This window comes from Aquila chrysaetos, chromosome 4, assembly GCF_900496995.4.
Source record: "Aquila chrysaetos chrysaetos chromosome 4, bAquChr1.4, whole genome shotgun sequence".
In the NCBI taxonomy this organism is placed as follows: domain Eukaryota; kingdom Metazoa; phylum Chordata; class Aves; order Accipitriformes; family Accipitridae; genus Aquila; species Aquila chrysaetos.
In genome coordinates, this window is record NC_044007.1 from 61,727,158 (window position 1) to 61,754,508 (window position 27,351).

General features: G+C 35.5%; 1 protein-coding gene across 2 annotated transcripts in view; it reads left to right on the plus strand.

The window, feature by feature from the left end:
• CCDC102B (coiled-coil domain containing 102B) overlaps positions 1-26,334 on the plus strand; it is a 174,737-nt gene extending 148,403 nt beyond the window's left edge. The window contains exon 6 of one of the 2 annotated variants that reach the window (XM_030012825.1): positions 6,308-6,447. Coding sequence is in view for 1 of the 2 variants with exons in the window: in XM_041123224.1 (XP_040979158.1) it covers positions 25,904-25,993 (90 nt within the window). In the remaining variant the exon portion in view is untranslated. Of the gene's footprint in view, positions 1-6,307; positions 6,448-25,903 lie in introns of those variants that run through there. The other variant, XM_041123224.1, reaches the window with a different exon arrangement.
• The last annotated feature ends 1,017 nt before the right edge of the window (positions 26,335-27,351 follow it).

Sequence of the window (27,351 nt, forward strand, 5' to 3'; positions counted from 1 at the left end):
TTAAAGCCTCTCCTAACCCTAATTCTTTGACTTTATTATATTATTATAATCTGATCCATACATTCCTAGAGACCAGGACGGCAGAAAGAAGCATCATCAATACTTCCTGAGTATTACACAAAATAAAGTGTTGTCTTCTGTTGTCATTCGCTCTTTGCATATGTGAATTCCTCATACAGTTGAAGTTTGGCTTCTCAAGTTTTGCTCTATTTTTTTATTTTTTTTTTTTTATGGCACGTCCTGTATTTTAGAATTGATGTTTACTTCCTTGTAAACACAATTCCATCTTTTCTTTGCAGCTAATTTTTTAACTGATTACTTGTGGTCTAGACAATTTCTAGAGCATGAACTCTTTTGCTCTCCATAGCATCTCAGCCTGCTCAGTTGGGTCCCAGGTTGCTGGACCTCCCAGACCCAGAAGCAAAGATATGGCAGCATGTAAGCGTGTCTTTTCTGTACCAAAGAGCCATCTGTGTGGTACTCTGAAGTTGGTTACTGCATCTGGCAACAGTACTGCTTTTCCTGGGATATTCCTTATTGTCACCTTGCAGAGCTAGAATCTCAATAGCTGGCACTGCAGTTAGATGAGCATTGCGTTCAATTGGGCCATCTTCATGATATATTCTAATAGCTTCTGCTCAGACTGCACATCTGCTGTATGGCCAAAGGCAAATTGATGAAACAGTCCCTGCGAAACAGCATAACCAGTAACTCTTTCTCCATTCCCCATACCCTTTTTATATGCCCAGGCTGACTCTGGCTGCCATACAGAGCACCAAGGAGCCTTGACCTGTTCCACAGGGAGTCTTACTGCTTTCTTCCTTCATTAAAGTCCCTGATTTTTATCTTTTGTTCTGATTCAGTTTGTATTACCTGTCTTAAGGTTCTGCAAGCTTCAAATGAATGTGAGCAGAGGAAAAAAAAATACTGTTCAGACCATATGCATCATTAAACTGTATCCATAACTGTCGGCCAAGAAATTTACAGCATAACTGGCACACTACTTAGACATCTCTATAATGTCCCCAGAAGTCAGTGTTTTAAAGGAAGGTTTATCTGGTTGCATGCTGCACCAATCCAAGCTGCTTTCTGTTTTGGAGCTGTGCTTTACTTTACCTGAACTAAAAATCCTTCATAATCTGGAGAAGAGATACAAATTCTGTACAGAGACACAAATGTAGAGTTGCGGGGTGCGGAGTTGTAATTTTGTTAGTTGAATAGTAGCTAGCGTGCTTCCACAGTTCGTGTATTTCACTAGTCTTACATTAAAGTCACATTACATATATTCCCATTTTTATGGATACATCTTCCAGAAAGCAAGCAAGCAATCCTCTACTGTGACAAGAAAGGCTTCCCATTATCTACTCTATGCACCATAAGCTGTGCCTATGCTGAACACTTATATTTCTGTTTTCCCTTTTTGCTCTCCTTACTATATTCGTGTGGCCATAATGTCTGCATCCTGATTTGTTCCATGCCTGTGCTGTCTCTTGAAGCCTGTGAACTTGCACCAAATCCTGTTCCCTTTATTTAGATTGTGCCTTTTTTACTTACGAACGTTATATCCAAGGCTCCCCAGAATCTGTACCGGCTGCACTGTACCCTGGAATCACATGCCCTTCAACTAATCCTGTCTTTGACATGTCTGATACATGTTTGTATGCCAGATCTCTCAGTTTTCCAACACATGCATTTAATAGTCTTCCCCACAGGAGTATATCGTGCCTGCTATCATCTAAAAGGTCTCGAGGGCAAGACTTACAAGGAGCAGGTGAGGTCACCTGGCTTGTTCAGCTTGGAGAAGAGAAGGCTGAGGGGTGACCTCATCGCAGACTACAACTTCCTCAAGGAGGGCAGCGGCTGGGGAGGTGCTGATCTCCTCTCTCTGGTGACCAGCAACAGGACCCAAGGAAATGGAATGAAGCTGAGTCAGGGGAAGTTCAGATTGGACATTAGGAAAAGGTTCTTCGCTGAGAGGGTAGTTGGTCACTGGAACAGGCTCCCAGGGATGTGGTCACAGCACCAAGCCTGTCAGAGTTCAAGGGGCATCTGGACAATGCTCTTTTAGTCTATCATTTAGTTTTAGGAAGTCCTGCAAGGAGCAGGGAGTTGGACTTTATCCTTATGGGTCCCTTCCAACTTGAGATATTCATGATTCTATGTGACCTTGTTGACATTGTTATTGTTTTTAGGTGGTGAGAATAAACCTTGACAACAGGTCTTATTTGTTGTTTTCTTCCCATTCCTACTGGGAACATAGAAAAGCTTTGTCCACATTGCCCTGGTTCCTCATCATCTCAACTAGTCTCTCTTAACTTATGTTAACAGGGAGTTAACCTATGTTAACTCTTAACCTATGTTTAGAGTTAAGTTAACTTACCTTTTGTTCCACTACCTCGTGTTGTCCAAACTTTCTTCTTGGTTTGGAAATATGTCTTTGACAGCATACTGAGGGCCTCCATGGTGCCCTCACAGTGTTTCTCACATGCTTTGTTAATTATGCTTTCTTCTTTGCTGTGGCTTTCCCTAGAGTGACCACTGACTCCAAGGTTCATGTCCCATTTATTGTGCAATAGCATGAAATTTTTTGTTTATAAAACTAAATGAGTTCCATTTGTTAAGACAAAACTAGTTTAACTAGACTTGTGAACACAGCTAGTATTCCAGACCAACGTTCTTATACCTCCTCCAGTATTTTCCCTTCTGTAGTATGGGGTCTTTTAATCTACAGGCAGACTGGTGTCATCTGTGGCAGCAAAAGCATGTCCACAGCGTTTCCAAAGATCTAGCCTGAAGACAAACTGAGAGAATAATCCTTTCTTCCTCCCATCACAGGCAAAAGGAAAGAAAGTATGTGAGGGAAAATGAGTTTTCTTAATCTTGTAAGTGGAAAAGCCTAGCTCAACCACTGCTTCTGACATTTTGTAATTTAGCACAGTAACTTGCTACAGGGTCTGTATTGACTACAATCCCTCTATTCCAATTATCCAAAACTTTTGTCTGTATTAATTACCTTCTAACACATTAGGGACTGAAAAGGAAGTTGTTCTCCATGGTCAGCATTTGATCCCTTTCCGAGCCTTGGTTACCTATAAGGTGAATCATACTGAACATAAAAGTGTTATTCATGCTGACACTGCTTTTCTCAGTGTATTTGGAAATCCTCAGCTAGAACAAATAGACTTTAAATACTGTTATAGAGTTCAACAAAGGAAAAAAACCTAACAAAACAAAACAACAACCTACCACCTATACAAACAGGCTAGCAGATGGTTGGGGAAGCTGAAAAGTACATTTGTGGGGGAATTGCAGCCTGTGCTGTGGAAAGAATGGGAGAATTGCTGGACATGCCAGCTAAAAGTTAGGAATGCCCAGTAGAATTTATAGAGTAGTGCCTGATTCTGGATGTTGTATCTCAGCATTTATCAATCCCAGCTGCAGCCATTATTTTTATTTGGGGGGGGATTTTTTTTTTTTTAACAAGGAAATATAAAAATATTACTTCAATGTAGTGAGGCCATAGAGCCATCTTCTGAGACACGTTATAAAGTAATTTAAACCTGTATTCTCAAACAGTGGTGTGTCATTTTAATGAACTTAGGAAGCAGTTTGAGAAGCAACCATCTTTCTATCCAGGGATAAAACTCAAAATATGAGTTTTGTTGCTATATGGGACTTTGTGGTTTGGGTTTTTTTTTTCAGCTCATGTGATAGCTGCTCTCATTTCCAACACAGCAACCATGAATGACAGCAGTCTAGAGCTGGTGAAATATCTGCATTAAAAAAGCAGCTAGAAGTAGCTGGAGAAATATGATGGAATGACATGTATTCCAATGTTAATGTGCCTGTTCAACAGAGGATAAAATAAATGAGGAGCAAAACAATAACACCAAGAACAAAGACAAACTTCCTTGAAACAAAGCACCAGTATTAGGAATGTAAAATTGTTTACTATAACACTTTCATATCAAAGTAAAACCAAAGAGGAAAGTGATCACATGTAATACTCTTAATTGAGTTCCTAGCATCTTTACTACAAACAGCCTATGTTGTATATGGCAGGCTCCAATCATCAGGAGGTGTATTTCAAACCTGTGGCACCATTGGTGCTAAAGAATACATTCTCAAATGCATTAGCAAGACTAATTAACAAGACAGAGTCAGCATATGTAAACAAATCATTTGGAAAGGGTATATAATACTCTTAAATCCATGATTAAGGCAAATACTAAATATCTTCTATTACACAAGTAAATTATTCCCAGTCAGCCTTTGGTTGAATTCATACATATTCTTGTAAAACGGCTGATCCTATCTGAGGGGTGGGGTGAGTCCTCACACTAATAATATACTGGCTTGATCAACACAGACATCTTGTAGTGCTATTGGAGTGCCTGAAGAAGGCTGCACTTTCAAACACAAAATCATTTTTGGAGGAAAATAAGTGACATGATTGCATCTCCTTGTCAGACAAGATATTAATACTGCAGCTCATTTTGTTTATATGATGTATTGGCTTTTCTAAAAATATAAACACTGTAATGTTATAAAATAGACCATTTTCAATTTAAAAGACTTTAGTGGTTTGTTTTTTTTTTCCTGTGTGCATATAACCCTCAGAGCCATCAAGAAGATCCCGTCAGCTTTCTCAGGATTGTTGAAAAGAATTTAGAAACACATAACCTGATTCTTCATATAAATATATCTATTTTGGGGGATGCTCCTAATTTCTTTTTGACTTTTCTGAATCAACTGGAAATTTGAGTAACATTTGGTCCTATTAATTTTCAGGGGAAATAAGTACAAACAAAATATATATAAATTTAAATCTTTTAAAAGCAAATGCATAGATTTCAAACTACTGGTGTGCTCTGCTTTTAAAATAATGTTGTTAAGGCCTTTGTCTAAAAAAGTCAGGATTTACACAATCTCATTGAAACTGTTGATAGTGAATGATAAAATGTAGCTACAGAATATACTAAGTAATAGAAAATTGAAACATTTAAGGGATGTCTCATAAATTCTTTAAAATACTCATATGCTAAATCCGTATTGGATATTACTGGCATTTAACTAAGGTTTTTAAAATTTAAAAAAATGATCTTTGAATAAAGAAAAATATTTGCAGGTATTTCAGTCACACCTGCATTTGTAGTGAAAACCTGGAATAACTAGAGAGGTGGGTTTTTTAAGTTTGTTTACTCTTCAGGGGATGTAAAGCTTATATTTGACACAGAGACCTGTCCATACTTTTCTGCATATTGTTCTTGCTATCCTGAGATCTATAAACTGACACCTTTCAAAAATATTTAGCAATTGTATAATAAACCTCAAAATAGTAGAGGAAAATACCAGATAATTTTCCTGGAAGAAGGATTCATGTACCTCCAGCTTTGTATATTTTTATCTAGTACTATTGCTATAGTTTATTCTGTAGTTTAAGAAAAGAGATTAAACTGATACCTACTCCATGAGTTTTGTTCATTTAAGTTGCTACAATAGCATAATTACCAACAAAGAAAACTTAGGGAAAAAGGAAAACCAAACCATTCTACACTTTTTCTCCCACACCATTTGTGCCACCCACTGCTCTTCCTCAAATACAAGTTGCCATTTTTAGCGAACTGGTTTTGATTTGGAGTAAGAGTTCAACAGCTAGTTGACAAATCAATACTACAGAGCTTTCATTAGCACATTTTTCAGCCTCACCTGTTTTGGACTTCAAACTCCTGACTCATTTGTCGTTTGAAATTCCTTTTCACAAGCTATGCATCTAGTGTATTTCTCACTTACTTACAGGTATTAAATAATGACTGAAAAGATGGAAAACAAACTAAACCAAACTAAAAGATCCCCAAATGAATTAGACCAATACCCAAATGCACGTTACAATATAATACAAAATATAGATGTGTTTTTTCTCAAGATTATATTTCAGAATATGATATAATGTGTATTTGCTTTTAGAACTGGCTAACAGGAAAATGCTGGGCTTTCCCCTTCAAAATCAATCAATCTCTTCTGAAATACATGAATCGACACTGAGATTGTCTCAGTTCTTCCCACTCTAATTTCACCAGTGACCGTGTAAGTGTGGGTTTTATTGCACACCGGAAAGTATATCATAGCTTCATGTCCTGCTCTCTTGCAGGTTACAAGGGAAGGATGACAAGATTTTAGCTCCCATAATCACTTTAAACTTTAAGCCAGAGGATGCCATGGAGGCTATTAAGAAACCTGCAGCTCTCTGAAATTAATGAAAAATACAGCTGTGCAATGAGTACAGTTTTATTTCTGTGTTTAGTAGATTGGAAAAGAACCTCCTGGTAACAAAGAGAATTTCACAACTCCCCTGTGGACATCAGTAAAACTGTACCCATAAATGTTGAAAAGCTCTGCTCCAGCTGGGTAGCATGCACGAACAGTTCATAGACAACAGGAGAGACCAATCTTGATATTCAGAACGTTGGATGGATCAGACTATTACAAGGTAGACTCTTCCATTTTCAAAATCTCCTAGGCTTGCTTTTATACAGAAAAAGACATTGGTTTTATATTGGTTTACTTAAAAATAGCTTATGCTTATAGCAATCATTGTATAAAACCCTTTGTTATCTGCTTATAAGTTTGGCAGACTTCTATGGTAGAGTATTACATTGTGCTGGATGGCCTGAAGCTATGGGTGTCCATGCCTCTCTGTGCGTATATAGCTATATAAAGCTGCTATAAGGGTTTGGCAGCCTCCAGGACCACGCATTGATTTGCCTATGTTAAAATAATTCTTAAGTTTAAACTTTTTCACTCATAGTGCTTTGGAGTAGCGACTTTAAATTAGGCTGATTGATTATTCTGCTGTCAGGTATATGCCTTTTGCATTTCCCATGAAAGCTTGAATATTCTGATGAAGCCTGTAAAAATCAATTTCCCACATTCATGGGAGACTTGTTAAGAATTTTGCAGCAAAATGCTTCATAGCCTCTCTGTATACCTGGCATGCATCAATCCTGACTCGCAAGGTAATAGCATATTTGCTCCAACCGCTCCTTCCAGCCTCAGAGGACATCTCAAGCTGCCGTGTTTTGGGACAGGTTCTGCTCTGTGTTTGCAACACTCCCCCCCGCAACACCCACACCCTGAGGAAGAGCAGCACGGCTGAGACTGGCAAAGGGCAGCAGGGCTGGACCTGACATGGTGCAGAGTGGAGTAACTGGGATCAGAGGCAAAATAGGAAGGAAAAAAAAAAAGAATCAGATAGGAGGAGGAGATGGGACAGAGGGAGAGTAGGAGCAGAGGGTCATTAACAGGGCAGATGGGAATAGGGGAACAGTCCTTAACCATGCATGTAAGTCTATTATAAGTAAAATCTGGGTGCAACAAAATTTTGGTGATCTCAATTCTGTAATTTTTGAGATGTTTGATTTTGAAACCATACACCTCTTTAGGTTTTGTAGCAACAGGCAATGGGACAGCCTAGCCATAAGCCTTACTTTTCCATAACACATTTGCTCCACCGTTTGAATTTTTCATTTTTTCCCTGTGCTGAGGTGAAGATAAAATCTGCAGTTCTGTGTCACTTCCCTCTGCCCAAAATGGCTGTGGAGACAAATTCTTTCTCTGTCTTTTTGCCAGTAACAGTATGTCTTCCAAGAGCAAGGGAGGAGGAGACGGCAAACTTAACTTTTCAGAAAGACTGATCTGATTAAATTGATCAATATCTCCGTTTTACTGAAGAAAATTAACTTTTTATTATACAGGATTGAAAGAATGAAAATAAATGTTTTGTCTGTATTAAGGGACCTCTTAACCTCCAGTCTATGATCTTATGAATCTGCGATCCAGTGTAATTCTGTTCTTTGTTGGAAGTACACGAGTTACCTCCATGGAAAAACAGTTTGAAAAGAATATATAAAATTTTAATTTCTTGAAATGAAATTTGGCATCTGGGAATAAGGTTCCAGATTTCAGACTATATGAAAAATGAATTATTCAAATACTTACAGGGGCAGTAGTCTTTTTTGATCTAGCTTAACCTTCTTTCACTGAAAACTTGCCTTCCCTAATAGCCGTCAAATGTTGAGGTTCAGCAAATATTTAATTACTCTGAGTTTGCTTTCTTTTCTATGTTTTGTGTTTACTGGATAAAAGCCTTCAATGAGGATTTGATCATATTTCTTTAAATATTTACACACACAGGAGAATGAAAAAAAATTTAATTAAAATCATATAGTTGATTATCTTACCAGCAGCATTAAGCAACAAATCTATAGAATAAGTATTGAAATAATTATTTAAATAACTCTTTCTGCTAAAAATAAAAATGTATTTAAGCAGATCCTGCTATTCAGGGAATGACAAGAGGTGAAGGTTTCTGTAACGTAAAATTAGATACTTGAGATTTGGAATTGACAAAATCCAAAAGATGTTAAAATCTGATTGGTGTGCATTCTACAGTATTATCTCCTGCAGGAGTAGTAAATTATGGCTAAACATTAATACATTGTAACTTCAACAACATTGCTAAATGTTTATGCTTGTATCAAATTCAAAATGGAAAGTTTATTTGAAAGTTGGCTCTAAAAAAAGATTTTTTTTCCCCTTAGCAAAACAGTGTGAAGAATTGCATTTGATGCTGTTGCCACTGCAGAGGGGATATTAAGTACCTTGAAAGGATATTTAATTTTTATTTGATTTGATTTGATTTGATTTGATTTGATTTTTTGAATGGAGATATAGATATTAATTTATCATAGTGGGGGTGACAATTCAAAGAACTGAATCAGTAGGTCTTGGGAAGTGAATCACTTCATGGTGATTGATTGATTCTAAACTTGTAGTACCATAGCAACTCTTCCTCTAATCTAGAGATTAAAATATTCACATTTTTGACCTAACAAGTTGGCAGGCAGGAATCACAAGGATACTATTTCAATGAACATGAAAGATTATGTTATGGTGTGTAAAATGAATGTGGGAGAAGAACATTGAATGATACATCACAGTTTTGTAAAGACAAGATCTTGCATACTTATTCTACCAGATAAAAAATCTCAGGCAAAGGAGAAACTGCACAGCATCCTGGCGCTATTAACTTCTGCAAAATAAGGAAATACTAATACTGTTACTCTGTAGCTTTAGAATTGGTCTTCCAGAAAATTTAAATTAATAATTAAATATATTATATTTTCTTTATCCTTCATTCTCAAAAATGAATCTGTTTTCTAAATGAACATCAGCAATGAATTTATCTCATGATATATTTATTAAGACCTTGAGTAACTTGTTTTCATTCATAGAGTTTATGAGGAATTATCTGTCAGATGTACATGGAAAAATTCATTTCCCCGGGTCCTTAATTCAATTAAGAAATCAACTAAGGAAAGGAAATGATAAATTTTGCTTCTTTTTTACTTCTTTTTATATTCTCTTTATTTAATTAGAAAGTGCCTGAGCTAAGTTGCCATTCTTTTCAAATACTTTCACCTACAGCTTTTTGAAAATGAGAAATACACTTGTGCAAGATGTTTTTGTTTGATACTTCTTCTAAAACTTTTATGCAGGCTGATTGTGAGCAGGCATTTCATAAGACTTCACTGTGTTGCTTGCATGCATACAATCTCTAAAAAAAGTCACTAAATTTTAGTTTTCTGATGCTTAATAGAACCTATGCAGAAGCAAATGTAAGGAGGTGGTGGATGGATTACTTATGAAGATTTAGGGGAACATAACAGAAAGAGAGTTTCCATGCTCTGTGAGTTGCATAGAATACTCTATAATTGTATTTGCCCTCTCTTATTTGATTGGAAAGCCAAGCAATAGTCTTCGATCAATGATCTGTTGAAATTATAGCCTGCTTCTCTGCACTTAGCCCCTCTTATATGCAGTTTTCATCGGTTTCTTTAAAGCTGCAAAAGTTGCTAAACTGTTCATGCTAGTGATTTAATGTCAGCATTTCCATATTAGAAAAAAAAATTTAGTGATCCAATAATCCAAGTCCTTTTTTTTTTTTCTTTTTGACTGACAACATAGCAATGCTCACAGTATCACCCACATTGCTTCTTATGGGTTTGGGTAAGTTTAATGTATGAGGATATTTTTATGTTATGCTGATTATCTCCAATATCAACAGTATATATATATTATTATCTACTTACCAGCAAAGAATGTTTTCTTAACATCATCTTCTTTTGTATTTTGTATCTGAACTAATTATCCATCTCAGTAAGCACAAACATTTTGACATTATTCTATAACTGATCCAAAAGGAAAAACCTGACATACAATTCCTTGAACAAGATGCATACTTTCTATTTCACTTTATTATTTAGAAGTGATTAGGTCACTAGTGGAGCAAGTATTTGGTAAAATCGCTAACATTTTTTAAGGCAACAAACAATTAGATTCAATATGTGTTTGGGTTTTTTTTCCTTAACCTTCTTATTGATGGTAATAACCCATTTTTTCAATGGGATTGAATTCATTTAATGGTTATTATATAAAGTAGAGATAACCAGTGTATTATTCTAAAGCTAACCTTTCATGATTTTGTTAAATATAGGATTCAGAAAAGGGTGGAGTATCACCATGATTGTTCTTAAAATGAGTCATTGATCTTTCCTGAAATTGTTCTGTCACTAAACACAAGCACCATTTGTAGAATGATTAGTAGAATTACTAGCCTGGTAATGAAACAACCAAATGCTTTACTGCTGATACTAAATATTACAATCTTGAAATGTAATTTTATGGAAAAGGTTTTTAAAGATCCACACTGGTTGCATAAGAGTTATGAAAGACAGACACTTCTTTTTATAAATCATTTCAAATTTTAACTTTTCTGAATGTATCAGCATTAGTGGATGACCTTATACTGAACATTATAAATGTCTATCATGGCCCAGATTAGCTAATTTTCTTCAATAAGAGTTTTAAAACATTGTTTGTAGTCAGCTGTGTATTTTCTGGTTCTTAAAGATTCTTCAACAGATAATTTGTCATGACAGTTTCTGTGTCAGTAGCTCTTTCCTTTATTCCTGAGAGCTTTAATTAAATCTTTTAGATGTGCTTATCACTTCTCAGCACATATTTCAGTTATATTTTATTCTGGAGACCAGAAGAGTCACTTTTTTCTAGTTTTCAGATAGTAATGTGAAGCATTTTTATGAGATAGCTTCTTTCAACAATATTTCCTAAAAGTTAAAGCTTACATTGCATACACTTTTTTTTTAGGGTAACATGTTTGTCATCCATCAGCTCCATACTTGAAAGCCTCCTGCTGTGATTTGCATTTACTGTCACTTGCAAAAAAATATCAATGTATGTTACTCATTTTTAAATAATTGATTTTGTCTGCTTGCCCGCACTGGAGGCATGTTTAAAGATATAACAGCAAACAAAAAACATGGAAGAATTTTGAAGCATCATCACAGCTCTGTAGTGACCACCATTACCAATTAAAATTCTGTGACAATTCTCACAAAACACAATCCGAGAAAATTCACCAGGCTGTGGTATCATCCCATCACAGCAGTAGCTGTGGTAAAGTTACTCTTCAGTAAAACTTCTGTATTTGTGATCACTGGCCTAAATATGAGGAAATCTGATGATCAATATTTAGATTTTGAAGAAGTACAAATTTTCAAAATTTAAGCCAAATTGTTTACTTGACACACACAAATCAGGTTTTGATGACATGTTATTTCATTTAATAAGCCAGTTAGTAAATATGAATGTATATTCTTTATTGCATTGTAGTTTTAAATAGACAAATGGGAATTATTCAGAAGCACAACTTTTATGTTTGAGAGCTAAATGAAAAATTAATACTTCTACCCAGACCTGAACTACCAGAAAGCTTGTTATTTGTTGCAAAGTACATGAATTCAGAATAATTAAGAAAGTACTTGATACAGTTGCAACAAAGAGACACAATAGAAAAGTAAGAATGTGGAAAGTAGTGTGAAAGAGGTACACTAATTAGAAAGTGACGTATGACCAACTGCTGGGATTTATAAGCAATAATGCACTTTGCAGAAGGTCCTGGATACCTGTCATTTGAATGATTAATTATTTTCATAAGTACCTAGAAGATCTACTTCCATATTCTAGTGTCATGGCCCCTTTTAAGGAGGAAGGCTGCAACTAAAACTGGTTCTATAAGATCTGAAAAATGAAATATCTTCTGATGGGATGATGGGAAAGTGTAGAGCTAGAGAAGCAATATTGCAAAATTTGTGCCAAATGAGCCATGTTGTGTGAAACTGGAGCATATATAGCAAAGTTGCAAAAGAGTTGTGATGCTTCCAGTTTCACATATTTTAATAAGGTGCAGCATTGTTGGAGTCCAATACTATTCTAATGGATTTTAATTCTTAAGTGAGAAATAGGGAAATGTTATTTTGACATTTTGTTAGTCCAGATTCAATCTCAAAAAGGAAATAAAATTATTATAATTATCTGAATTCCTTAAATTCATCAAATTAACAAGAAAATTAACATTGATTGCAAGGAAATATAATGGTGAAGATAGCCCGATGTCTTCCAAAGCAGAAACTGTAACTTCTTCTCATCCTTGAAGTCATAATACATGCAAAATACCACTGGGTTTTACTGGACACAGAGAAGTCACAATCTGAAATACAAAAGTCTGAACTTTGTGCTCTCTTTTCCTGCACTTTGAGACATTGGTACTGATTTCATGTAAAATAGAAATTCATGCTTCTAAGTCTGAAAGTTTCTCCCTGGTCAGTAAGACTATGTGTCTTAAATGTAGCTGGAGGATATAACAGCTGAAGCAAAAAGTCCTTCAAGTCCTAGCAGAGTGCATTTCACACTTACAGTTCTTCTGATGCAACCTGAAGAAGGGGTCTGAAAAAAAAAAAAAATCTTCATTTCAAATATTGTTCTGTATGCTCATTAATGCTTAATGGTTATGACAGAATAATACCACACAAAGTTCCATCTAAACTGGTATCCTGTTTCTGGTGGTGGACAAAAGTGGATTTGTGTAAGACTAAGAGCAAAGCAGAAGGTAAATATATGTCCCAGGAGTACAGTGCCAGATTCCAGGAAAATCAAGGTCATGGACTCCTCAGTCAGAGATGGTATCTTTTAAGCCTTATATGGAGTATTCTTCTATTAAATTGTTCAATATCTTTCTGGATCCCTCTAAAGCTTTTGTAACAGCCTACTACAAGAGCTCTCAAGACTTAATTGTGTTCTGTTAAAAGTTATTCTTTCTTGCATCAAACCTGCCTTCTGCTGGTTTCATCTGATGCTCCCTACTTTCCATAGTGTTAGAGATTGTGACCTGTTCCTGTTCACTCCATGGTATGCATCCTGAAGTTTGTTTAGTCATCGCTCCTGCGGAAGCCATCCCATACATTTGTTTACATGTTTGTTGCTCTGCAAACCTTTTTCTGGTTTGTGTGATTTCCTCTCAGGTACAGTGAATATTGTATTCAGTATTCAAGATGCGGTCATTTTATTGGATTAGTATGGTAGCATAATAACTATTGTGTTCTCCATTTCTTTTTCAATAGTTCACATCTTTTTATTTTTTTTCTTTACAGTTCCATAGCATAGTTACATTATCTTATCACTTTTCAAATTCTGCATAATTAACAACTTTTTCGCTTTCGAGGAAGAGCAACGTGTTTTCACTGAAAAAGCAATGGGGTAACTAAAAAAAAAAATTAGTTTTATAAATGGAATAATTCAGAAGTTTTCTACTTCCGGTCCTGCCTTCAGATTATTGAGAATCTACTTGTCTCTAAATAATCAGAAGTTAGCTATTCCTGAATGACTTTTTTCTTCTTTTTTGAATATTGACAGTCTGATGATCACTTCTCACTGTCACTTCACTTACCTGAAACTATCATCTTTATAGGCATATTTTTACAACCTTCATTAGTTTCTGTTCTTAATGCCATTACACTGGTGATTTTTCTATACCACAAGGTTTTCTTATTACAATTTTTGGTAGCATTTTCTGGATTTTGTGCAACACCCCAATTTGAATGGTTCTATTCTGCTACATAAAGACTGATAGGAAATAATTAGTCCAGAAACCTTCTCTGTTTGTAAATTTTCACTTTAAGATTACTAGTTATGTTGGTTTTGTTTCCTTTTCTTTTGTTATAAAACATTCTAAAAATTCTTCTTTTGCTACATTAAGTCAACAATAGAAAAATTTTAAATTCTGATTGTCCACTGGGAAGCTTGCCACCTGTCTAAAACTCACACCAAATTTATATATAGACTTACATGGGATTTTAATCAGATGTATGCATACAGTTACTTTCCTAACTACATGGCAAAGTATATATGAAAGACTGCAACAATATATATGTATATGAAATTTTACAGTGGAAGATAATAAAGGAACAGAAGTTAAAAGGCAAGATACAAAAGTGTGAAAAAATAATCTTTGCTTCTTAACTTCTTAGTTTATTTTTACAGTACAGGTATGTCTAGTAATTCACAAATAATTGAAATACTTTCTTCCTGCTCAGAAATGCTTGACATCTTTCCAGATCACTGTTTTAATAAAAAGTTAGGTAAATGTGCATGCAAGTAGTTTAGATTTTTTTGTTGTTTTTTGAAAGACAAATTAGAAGCAGGCAAGAAATAACTCTCTTCCGTATCACTATGAGCAACTGCGATTCATCTCCATCCTTCCAAGATCCTGAATGATGATGTGTGAAATTGTCTCTTGAGCCTATTTCAAACTCCAAATACTGCACTTTTTTCTTCTATCTTTCTAGACAGAGAAACAGTAATGTATTTTTTCTGTATCCATTATGGTGTGCCTTACACAGACATATATATTTATCTACAAAAAATGATCAGGAGGATATTCATGGGCCTGTCAGCATTTGTGCTGCTTATAACCTTGTGCTTCTTTACTATTACCTGTAAAGTATTTGTCAAAGTTACTTTTCATTATCGTTTTCATGCTTCAGCTAAGATATGCTCCAAAATTTAGAAAATGAGTAGAAAAGAGAAGATGTAGCATTCAAAGGTTCTCATAGTTCTTAGGTTCAAAGCTAAGAAGTCTGTTAGGAGGAGGATGTTTTGGGCATATATTCTTCCCTCAGAGCTACAATATTTTGAAGAATGCAAATGTATTCCTCTCAGAGGGACTTTCAGTGCTTCATTCTGAAGATGACACTGCCACTAAGGAACTACTTTCCCTTCCCAGTACAGTGGCACTTGTCATAAAAATTCCCAAGTGATAGTTGTGCCAAACTAAAAGACTGTAAAGTAAAAGTTGAGCTAAGATTATTCATATTATTTGTGTATTGTTTCTAAATTTCTAGGCTATAAGGAGGGAAGACTTAAGAAAACTTATGAATTCTTACTAACATTAAAAAAGTTGTTCCATGGAAATTATTTATGTATGCTCTGGATTTGTGTTAGTTTTGTGAAAATAATGGATGTTAAAGATACATCAGTGTGGAGCTGTCGGTGGTGCTTCCTTCACAATTTTCAGGGGGAACAAATTATTTCTCACATCAGGTTTACGAATAATTAAATGCTATGTCTTCTTATTCAGACGTAAAGTAACTCATACACATGCATGTATTTGTAACAAACAGCTGTCTATATTTTCATATATCATTATATTACCCTCAATTTTCTATCTAATATAACTTGAAAGAGATGAGCTGCTTACTTTACCAAAATGACATGACCATCCATTTCAAGAATCTCACAGTGAATATTCCTAATACTCTTCTTGTATCAGTTTATGAAGTTAATGGAATTATACTGGCACAAAATTGATCAAATTCAGCACCTACAACACAACATATGAGCAGAGTTCAGAACCATATGATGAAAAGAATAGCTTTTTGGTTTCATTTTTTGTATTTCTTAAATAGCAAAGATAATGCATCTGCCTCTGACCTCTACATATTCTGTGGTGATGTCATTTACTTTCTAACAATCATGTGGATTCTGTATCTTCTATAAAATCCTGTAAAAGTTCCTAAAACCTAAGAAATCTACCATGCAGACAATTTTCTCAACCTGCTTTTGTTATCTCTGATGCCAGTAGAACGATGCTCACTCGAAATCCTCCGCTGTGATTCATAATTTTCAGGAACTAAAGAGAATACATTGAATCAGTTATGCCTGGTTTAACAACATAACAAAAAGCTGGATTCTGTTTCTGGTCACAGAAGAGCTTCATAGCATGTCAGTCCAATATTCTATTAATTTTTGATGCCATAAATAGGAAGATAAACATCTTTTTTTTTTATTGCAACAATATTTTTGAAAAGTAGAGGGTTTCAGGCATCTAAAGAATAGTAAGACAGATTCGATCTTTGAAAGTAACAAAAGATTTAGAGATATGAAAAACCAAGGAATTGAAAAGTGAAAGACAGAAGGAGAATCTCAACAGTAATAAAATTAATCTATCCAGACAAAAAAGAGAAAATACAAGTTTTCTGTACTGTTACTGAAAGCAAGAATGTTTAAGATATAAGACTTTTTCTTTCACTGAAATTTATAAATAAAATTGCAGAAGATGTGAAATTAACCTCAATTACATATAATTTGAGCTGCTAATATTCCATCTTAATAGATAAATGCCTTTTTTTTTTTTTTTTTAATTTTGAGCATAAATACACAAAAACCCCACAGTTGTATATGCTTCAGCTTCTTAATGGGTCAAATGGATGGATAGGTTGCTTTTCAAGGAAAGAGTCCTGGTCTCTTTCACTTGAACAGAAGAGACCTGAGAGGGGTGTGAATGAGATTTACAGAATCGTGAGGGCAGTGGATAAGCTGAACATGGCACTGTTGTTGACCAAATATGAGAACTAGGTAGCACTGAAGCCAGGAGGACAGCACAAATAACAGAGGCAGCAAGTAGGCTCAGCAGTTTGTGCAGCCTTTTGTGCAGAAAGGGATGGAAGGTGGATTAGGAAACCACAGACTGGTCAGCCTCACCTCGATCCCCGGGAAGGTGATGGAACAGCTAATACTGGGAACCATCTCCAGACATATTGAGGACAAGAAGATGACTGTAAGTGGTCAGCGTAGATTTATAAAGGGGAAATCATGCCTGATCAACCTGACAGCCTTCTACAATGAAATGTCTAGCTTTGTGGATTATGGGAGAGCAATGAATGTTGTTTATCTTGACATTAGGAATACTTTCAACACTGTCCCTCGTAACATACTCATAGACAATCTGTTCCAGTACAGACTGAATAAATGAACAGTGAGGTGGACTGAAAATTAGCTGAACTGCTGGGCTAAAAGGTTTGTGGTTAGTGAAATGAAGTGTAGCTGGAGGGCAGTCACTAGTTGTGTACCCCATGGGTCAATATTGGGGCTAGTACTGTTTAACTTCATTAATCACCTGGATTATGGGACAGAGTGCACCCTCAGCAAGTTTGCAGATGATACAAAACAAGAAGAGTCATTAATAGACCAGGTAGTTGTGCTCTCATTCAGAGTGACTTCAAGAAGATGAGAAATGGGCAGACAGTACCCTCATAAAATTCAAATGGAAATGCCAAATCCTGCGCTTGGGTAGGAACAATCCCTTGCACTAGGGCAGACTTGGGGCCAACTGGCTGAAAGCAGCTGTGCAGAAAGGGAGCTGGGGGTCCTGTTGGACAACAAGCTGACCATGAGTCAGCAATGCACCCTCGAGTCAATGAAGGCCAACAACATGAGGATGAGCATGACCAACAGGTTGAGGGAGGTGATCCTTTCCCTCTACTCAGCACTAGTGAGACCACATCAGGAGTGTTGGGTTCAGTTCCGGGCCCACAGTATAAGAAAGACATGGACATACTGAAGGGAGTCTACAAAGGGTCACAAAAATGATTGAGGACTTCTTTGCTGTGAATCTGCCTTAAGAGATTACTCAGGCAGAGCGTATCGGCTGGTTCCAAAAGGGATTATTTGAATTGCTGGGCAACAGGTCAATAAGAGCATCCTGAAAGTACTAAGCAGGCATGTATCCTCAAACATTCCTGATACAACGGTTCAGAATGCTAGAGGAGTACCAGAAAAATAGACAGTAGAAACACAGCTTATGTCCTGGCACTGTCACAATCAGAGACACTAAAATTAGAGTTTTCGAAGGAGTTTGTAGATAATAGGTCAACTTGTCCTGAACTGTATTGAGAATTAGGTACATTATGAATGTGATTGAGATGTGGAAAACTTCAGGCATCTTCTCTTACCTAAAAGTTCAGAAAACACATGTTATTATTTTTTCCCATTATGAAAACAGATCTATGAATTGTATTTGGCAAATATCAATTTGTTATTCTAACACATTGGTAAATAAATAAAATATTGTTACAAAAAATGGACAAGGAAAAACAGGAAGAGTGCTTTATGTCTTATCTGATTGTGTTTTACCTCTCGTCTTTAACTGCTTTACTTTTTGTCTGCTTTTGTCTTTGCTTTACTGTCATTTAGTCATCAGTGCTTTCCCTCTGCTGTTTGCATACTTAAGATAATTTTACTGGTCCTGAGAGCGCTTGTACTATTTTATCAGACATGGTAGGTACTAAGATAATGAAACCTTCACATCACCAGATTACCATCACCATTTGTTGCTTTTCACTTCAGCTCCCAAATGATTTCCACAGTCAAAACCTTACAAACCACAGAGCTAAAGATTAGTGTTTTGTGATATTTGAAAGCCGAGGTTCAAACTTCCAGTTAGATAATTTTCTAGCTGCATGTTACCTTTAACAGCTTGTGAGATAGTAGCTACTATCATGTCAGAATTTGAAGCTGGGAGGAATGGAAGGAAGCAGAATAAGTAATTGTAATGTGCACATTCACATTCTATCTCTCAGACTTAGAAGTTTTAAAAGAAATGTTTTCACTGTTGCAAAGCTCGTAATCACAGCACAGCAGTGATGTACGGTATTTGTTTCTACTCCAGCCGGTTCAAGAGATATCAGACTTTAATACTGTCAAAGATGAATGGTGTTTTGGGCAATGGTCCAAGGCAGAACATGGTGTATGGCAGAACTCTCCAGTGCTTCCCAGAACTCACATATAATTTTCATTCAATGACTATAACTAGGAGGCATAATATTGAATGATACTGCAGTATAATGAGTAGTTTTTTCAGGAACTAAATGGTTGATTTTGTTGAGTGTACATGGCTTTTTCCTTACTTTGAAGAGAACTTCATTTTCAGTTTAAGTATTAGGGTAGTGCAATGTTTTCAGTGCGAAAAACACAGTACATAACAAAGAACCTACCTGACATGACTCTGAAGACAGCCCACTTAGTTTCAAGACAAATTTGGATGGAGAATAGGAAGTGGGGAAGGCGAGAGGGGGAGGAAAGTTAATGTCTGCTACAGAGTTGAATACCTTTCATACCTGGAAGAAGTAAGAGGAAAGTAATGAAGATGCATGTTGAGCAACTGTTAAAAGTTAAGAATTCTGAAAGGGTAAATGGAACTAAATTGAAGCTGGCAACCATGTAATTACTGGGAAGGGAAATGATCATGCTTTTTATTGGCCTGGAGATTATGTAGGTGAAAATATTACTGTCAAAAGTGAATGTTAATGTATAAAAAAGGACTGAGAAAAGAGCTTGTGCCAAGTGTGCTTTCTTATCCTTTTTTAAGCTATTAAAAAAAAATGTCCACAAAAAGCCTTCCATGCAAATCACACTTCTTAATACAGAAAGGAGTGTATATACTATTGATATCTTCTTCTCTGTGGGACTAGAAGAACTGTTCCTGTGTTCAGAAGTCATAAGATATTTTGTAAAGAAATATTAAACCACATTACACAAATAAGTCTCATACTATCTAATTAGTCTTAAAATAGCCACTTACAGTATCTACTTTCCCAGGTAGACTTTAGATTGTTTTCTTTAACAATAAGTCATTTAGCTAAAAGTTCATGGGTTGTTTTATTCTTTTCTCTAGTTTAATCTGACCCTATTAAAAAAAAAATGAACCATATTGATTGTATTGTGTTGATCACTGTTCAATATTTCTGACATCTCCTTTTCAATTTTTACTTTTCAATGTATTTAAATTTTGAAGGCTTGTGATATGAATGTCAAACACAATGATTTGCAGAGAATAATGGCAAAACCAATTTGTATTTAGCCTTAATGTATGCTTAGCAATAGGAAAAGAGCTGAAGTATGCTTTGTATTCAAATATAAGGACATTTTCTGTTCCGTTATTGTAATATGAAAAGAATTACATATTTATTGGCAGAATTACATGAGACTGATAAATAGTGATGGACGTAGAAAAAAAGCATTTTCAAGCAAGTTGTGAAAAGTGTGCTTTTTTCTGCATTCTTTCACTGTAAACACAGATGATATGGATAATCTAGTTCATTCCAGTAGGTTCAGAGTATTCTAAAAATCAAAGCTAGAAAAGCCAGAAGGTTACTGTCAGTTCCCTAATAGCCAAAATTATTTATTTCTCATGTCCATTTTGTTGAGGAGAGTGGTTATATTTTTTCTTCCATCATGTAGTTGAAAGGAAGCATTTTCTTCAGAAAACTGATTTTATTTGGGCATGCCATAACCTGGCATGATCAGATTCTAAAATATTAGAATTGAAGAAAGATGTTATTAGGCAAAGTCAACTGAGAAAAAATGTGTGATTATTTGAGAATTAAGGAAAAACAATTCAAGAAAAAACAGACCTTTTCTAAAGGTCATCTTAATTCTTATTATATGCCAGAACAGTGAAATTGTTATGATATAAATGGGAATGATTCTTCTTTTGGAAAACCTCACTGTTAACAACACCTGAATTTATGAATGGGTGTTTCAAGGAGTCCTTCTCTGTTAGGTACCCACTGCGTAATGTTCATCCTCTACCATTCTTAAAGTGGGTAACTTACTCAAACTATGTAACTTTAGAAATAATTTCAGGTTCTGATCTGTACGACTACAGTGATTTGGTTGCAAAGTGTTGATTCTAGTTTGCAGTAGCAAAAGTTTCAGTGGTGGCTATACTAATACACTGTACCCAGAAATGTACTATGGAAATTCATTGTGAGACAAATTTTGAAGTTAAAAGGGGATATAATTATATGGCAAAACACAAACCTTTTCTTCTAAGGAAAATCAAAAAGCATAATTTTGCATGAGTTCCAAGGAAGTAAAAATAATTGAATGAGAAATACAGAAAAACATGACCTGGGGTCTTGTGGCTCTCAAAGGAAACACAACATTTAAAGAAAAAGTTATACTGTTTGAAAGCCCACATAGTATTTTTAGAGATTGGAATTGCATAGTGGATGAGTTTACACAGGGTCTAAGCAATTTCTGCCTTGTAAAGATATGAAACGTAATTCAATATCCATATGTTCTCTTGTGGTCTGTAACAGTCCCCTAACGCTAAATGGCAAATGTGTTTTAATTAAATCAGAAGCTGACATAAATCTGTGTTACTATAATTTGGTCAGGAACCTGTAATTCCACTCAGAATATTAATTATTTTAGGCATTAATAAATGTCTAAAATTGAGCTATAGTTTATACCAGTGAAGATACTAACTCAAGCTTGTAATGATTTCCTTTCTTCATTCTGATTTGGTTTCATACCCAAGATCCCTTCCTTCCCCATCCACACCTGGAAATAAATAATGCATGATTTTTTCAAATAGTACTGCATAGTGCCACTGGCATGGGTGAGACAGTAAATGGCAAATCTTAGTGGATCTGGACTGATTTTATTATTTATTATTTTTAAGTGAACTCTCGCCCTTTATCTTTTAAAATTATATATTAGGATATTAGTTATTTGATCTAATCTGTTATTTGATCTAAACATTTCTGATGCAAGCATCTGAGAAGGTGGGTTTTTTTTATTTTCATTCTAATTTCATCTTCTATATCAAACTCATGAAACAGTATATGAATCTTTTAGAAAGGCAGATAAGATATTTAACAATATTCTTTTGAGAAAAGAACTTTTTTTTTTCCATAAGGAGTCTTGAAATCAGATAGGAACCTTGGTATGATTGAGCTAGTGTGGGAAAGTTCATCTCTTCTAGGAGACAGGTGGAATCTGTAAATACCAAAGAGAGAGGCAATGTGTCTTACAAATAATTTTCATCTTGTTTTGGGGAATCCTGAAATTCCTTAACCTTTAGGGGTTTGAGAATAAATGTCCATGAAGAAGAAAAATCTTTCAGACATCTTGGTTTCCCTCTCTTCTCCACATGTACAGGTAGACATTTATCAGTACATAGTCACCTTATATTTCTTGTTGTATTTCCTTTAACACTGCTACATTAGTCTCTTATTATTTTGCCTCTAATCTACACTCCTGAGAGATATCCACATCTGTCCTTGGGAAGTCTTCATTGATTAAAACCAACAACAACCTTGTAATGTCTCTCTGTAGCATCATTACAGCAAATTGTGTGAGGACTTAAATAAGAAGACAATAATAATTTAAGTATCATGTGTAGATACCTTAAAATAATTCTATCTAGCTCTTCCATTTAATTAAGGTTTGGAAAAAATCCTACCTTATGTTAATGCTTACTGTGCACTTCTGAAAAAAGATTAATTTTAAGCAGCAATGAAGAATTTTAAAATATTCTTCAGAGAACTGCACACACAAACTATATTAATTGAGCTCTAAATTAGTGATGCTAAACAATGAAAGCAAGGAAATGCACAGTGAAGCAGGAAATGTACCATATGTTATTGTATACCTGGGCGCAATGGGGACACTACCTTAATGGCTTTCTTAATGTTCCTGTTGTACTAGATATTGGTGGACATATGGTATGCTGCCTTTTTATGTGCCTGTGCATTTTCATGATTTTGTTAGCTGACTTTGATAGCATTTTCTGTTTGTAGGCTGTTAGGAAACGGGCTTTAAAATGTTTTGCTCATTTATCTGGAGTTCAAAGCCCATGCATTTTATTTTGCTTATTCATTTGTACCCCAAATTTATTTATTTATTTATTTATTTTTCTAGAGCAGTTGCATATTACTTTTATTATTAGGCTTTCTACAGTTTTAGTCCCTGTCTGGCAATAATTTGGAATGCAGTTGTATAGTCCTTCCCCATACAGAGGAGTTTTGACTCACTCTCAGTGCTGGCGGAACAGAGGCCTGAAGCAACAGCAGGAGCTGCGGAGCTGACTGGGTTTTGTACAACCAGGATGGGCACTTGTGCAATTGACTGCTTCCCTCCGTGCCCTGAGGAACCTCGGCACGCTCCAGTTGGAAGCAGACACGTTTCCCATTTCACCTGGCTCCTAGTGCCCTTCCATCACGTGGCTGAGGGACACGACAGAACAACTTCTTGCCCCATCCTTCCCTCCATGTAAGGCGTTGTCAAGGTTGGCTGGTGCAGACTACCAACGGGAAAGATTTCCCTAATTTTTTTACGGCACAAGCTCCATGAATGTTCACATTTAAATAGGCTATTCATTACTGCCATCACATGGAATACACACACTGAAGTCTCAAAAGTGCAGAACTACTCAGAGGAATTATATCTTGCAAGCAGAGAACAGCGATGGAGCCAAACCCTTCTGACATACACATGACACACGCCAGTTATAGCCTAGCAAAAATTCCCTTCCATAAAGCAGTGATCCTAGGGGTTCTTACAGGAGGTGTTTGAAGGCTGTTGTAAACCAGCACGGAAATGAAAGGAAGTTGTTGTACGTTAGCTTGTCAATAGGCACTCTTTAAGTTTTGTGATTCATTACAGATTGGGACTAGTCCTTTAAATAAGATCGTCTATATGCTATTGGTTTCTGGCAAGTGTGTATGCTTTTGTATAAACATCCAAAGCTTACCGTTCTATGTATTCATGTACCGGTTTTAGTAGTAGCTTATATGTGTAACTGCATTAATTTGATTATGACATAGAAGTCAGAATGAAACTCTCTTACTGTTTTATAGATGCTGGGTGGACTAACATGACATCTAGAAACACCAGATTAAGTGTTTCTAAAATGTTTAAGTTAGACATATTAAAAACAAATAACTTGATTTGTCTTGAAAATGTACTATGTGTATTCCCAGGGGAAAAAGAGGTAATTTAAGCCCATAGCTATCAGTTACAGCTAATACTTTTCATATATTTTTAGTTTATTTTCTTTAAATTTAATTTAAAACTCTTTCCGTTGTTAGTTTTAGGGATTTTATTTTTAGTTTATATTAATATATTTTAGATTAGCAAAATGAATGCAAAAGGAAAGAACTATGAGTGATACTGCATTAATATATTCACGCAAGTATTTTTAATAACAAGGAGTTGTTAATAGAACTTATCTAAAATTTTTAATAAGGGAAAGTTATTATTGGAAATCATTAAATAAAAGTAATTAAAAAAGAAACAGCCATCTTTTTCAAAAAAATTCCAGTGAAATTCAGTGGTGACAACTAAGTTTCTGATCAGTCTAGTCTTGTGTGTCCAATGGGGTGAAGAATTTGCCAGCTTATTGATTCTTATTGATATAGGCCTTGGTGATCAGCCTGTATTTGGAATGATTAGTGGACATGTTCATCAGTAGACAGGAGCATCATGGGGTCTGTGACGCTATAAGCAATCACATTGTTATGCTAGTTTAAAGGCTTTTACACTTCGGCAGCTTACTTAACCCAGAGTGATTTTTGACATGTGATGCTGGGTTTTTCTAAGACATAGTTGTTTCTAAATAGTAGAAAGATTAGATTCAATGTGTATGCATACTGGCATGACTGACCCAGTCACACTGCCAGGAACTGGGTTACAGCTACGAAGAAGTAACTGGAGATCACCATGTTCCACAGTTTGGTAAAAAATCTCGGGTGCCTTGACATGTTTGTTGTTCAGACATTGTTCACAAGACTTCTAGGGTCCCAGAGTCAGGATTAAACGAACGGGTTTGTGAATTCTCTTTTCTGAAAACCTGTTCAAGATATATAAAAAAGACAAGAAACACAGGAATTGCACTGTGGCTTGTGGTAGGATTTCAATGAAAGTGCAAAGATATGGAGAGAACTGGAGATGTATGCCCCTAACCTTAAAGCACAGGAAATTTTCAATTAACCACGGATGAGAGAAAACCTAGTAATATACAGAAATGGTTTAGATCTGCCAGGATTTATTCACTCTTACATGCAGTCTCCTTGGGTCAGTTTGTAGTGTAGCTACTTTGGGCAATACTTAAGCTCCTAAATCTTGATAAATCTGTGTTGTTCTGTGCAGGGTTACTGTCTGTTCCCTGTGCTCTGAATTCCAGAGAGTGTAATAGCCTGTTTCTGATGCCCAGCTTGAGTAGATGTTCTTGTTCTGCTGCACATTGTTATTGAGAATGTGATTTATCAACCCAAAATTTATAAAAGCTAATATATTTTTTAGCATGGTTGTGTTTCAATGATAATCTTTATGATGATTATGCTTTTGTAAATAAACTCTCCCTATTGTTATTTATGTAATATGAAGATATTATGCTGGACTAGTGGCTAGAATTCTGTCAGATGAGGGGTTTGAGATATCTTTGATCTTTTTCACTATTCTCCACTTTCCCTTCTTCCAATAAAGACTCATGAGTTATATATAAGTACTTTAAATGTACCTTGAATAGCAATGGTACCGCAGTTCAGAACTGTCAATCAATAAATAATGGCTCCTAGTCATCAAAAGTGAAGCAAGTGTAGCCTGTTCCTCACTGTGAAAGACAATTCCAAGTAATTGCTTTGAAACCCTATATTTTTTTCTTCTTTATTAAGGAATCAGTTGAAAAAGTATCCAATGTGTTCTATAAAGTTAACGGTACTGAAAGATTTTCTCATCTAAATTCTACTGTCTTCTAGTGAAACTTTTTTCTTAGAAGAAATTTGATCTGCAATTGTTTTAAACTTAAGTTGGCTTTTCTGCTTAGTGTTGTGGTCACACTTTTTTAAAAATTTCATTTCAGAGTAAAGAGACAGAAGAAAGTGAACTCAGGATTTGGGACCAGACAAAGTTCCTTATATGCTGCTGGAGATTCTACAAAGACAGTGAGTGAAGATGTGGGAGATCATCAAACAGCCCAGCAGCAACAAGGCTAATAGTAAAGAGGGACAAAAGACTTACAGGAAAATTTCACTGAAGAAGTGCATGCCAGACATATATGGGAACACTGTATGCATTGTTCCTATGTATTCCAGATTTTTTTATAAGAACCAAGGAAAATATGCTAGTGTCAGTGTGTACCAACTTAGAATTTTTGTTGGCAGTTGTCTGTCCTCTTTTCCAATCATCTTAATTGATCTCTTTGAAAGCAAAAGGTGGACTTTAATTAACATGTCCCATAGTTTACCTTTGGGAAAAAATACTTTAGAATGTACATGACATAATAGAAATACATAGAACAATGCATCTCAAATTTATCTTAATGTATATATCACATTTTTATTTAAATTTGAGTTTATTAACTTTCCATGTAAAAATTGTAAGTATCACATAGGAAGTAACATGAATATATTAAGATAAACTGCAAAAGCAGATTTTGAGAATTTTAGAAAATTCATGACTTATAAACACAACAGCAACTTTCAGCCATCAAGTCAGACACAAATTATAATGGGTTGCTGTTTGCCATATACAGTTGTTAATGGGTATATGCAGATTCTGTTTCACAAAGATTCTGTAAACTCATTCTAATTGCTCAGCAATATGTTTTTTTCATACCTTATATCCATATAAACTGAAAACTTGTAAGAGAATTCTACTTGTATTTAAAGCCAACAGGGTTTCTCCTGCCACTAATATATTACATTCTCCTTCAAAGCCTGCTGCAGAGATTGTGTGATCTCCTCTTGATTTCTCTTGTAATTTTCCCAGGACCATAAGAAAAGAAACAATTATTTTCATGATAGGTAACTGTGCTATAGAAGTCTTTGTGAAGACAGTGTGTCTATAGTTAAAATTTGCTTAGCTTCAAGTGCAGGTTGGTCAGGTTCATGAATGAAAAGCATTAAAGATTATTAATTACATAAGAATCACACTTTGCCCAGGAATTCCCTGACCTGCAAAGGGTTGGAGGCCGGGATCAGCCAGCAGGCTCTACCGGTTCTTATGGCCCTCTCGGAGCACCAGCTTTTGGCTGCAGCTGAAGATGGGATACTAAAGTAGAAGGGTCTGTGTTTTGACTGCTTTCTTATGTTCTTAACCTTATTTCATGTTTACAAATGCTGACCTAATCCCAGCCATTACCTCTCAGGATACACGAAGGGATACATGATGAAGGGATGCTGTCTTTCTCTGTTGCCAGTAGCTGATACACAAGTTCATCAACAAGGTACAGAGATACTGTGAGACAATTTATGTTTAAACATTTAAAACTTACAGGAACTGACAAAAAATAAGATTCATAATAGGTTT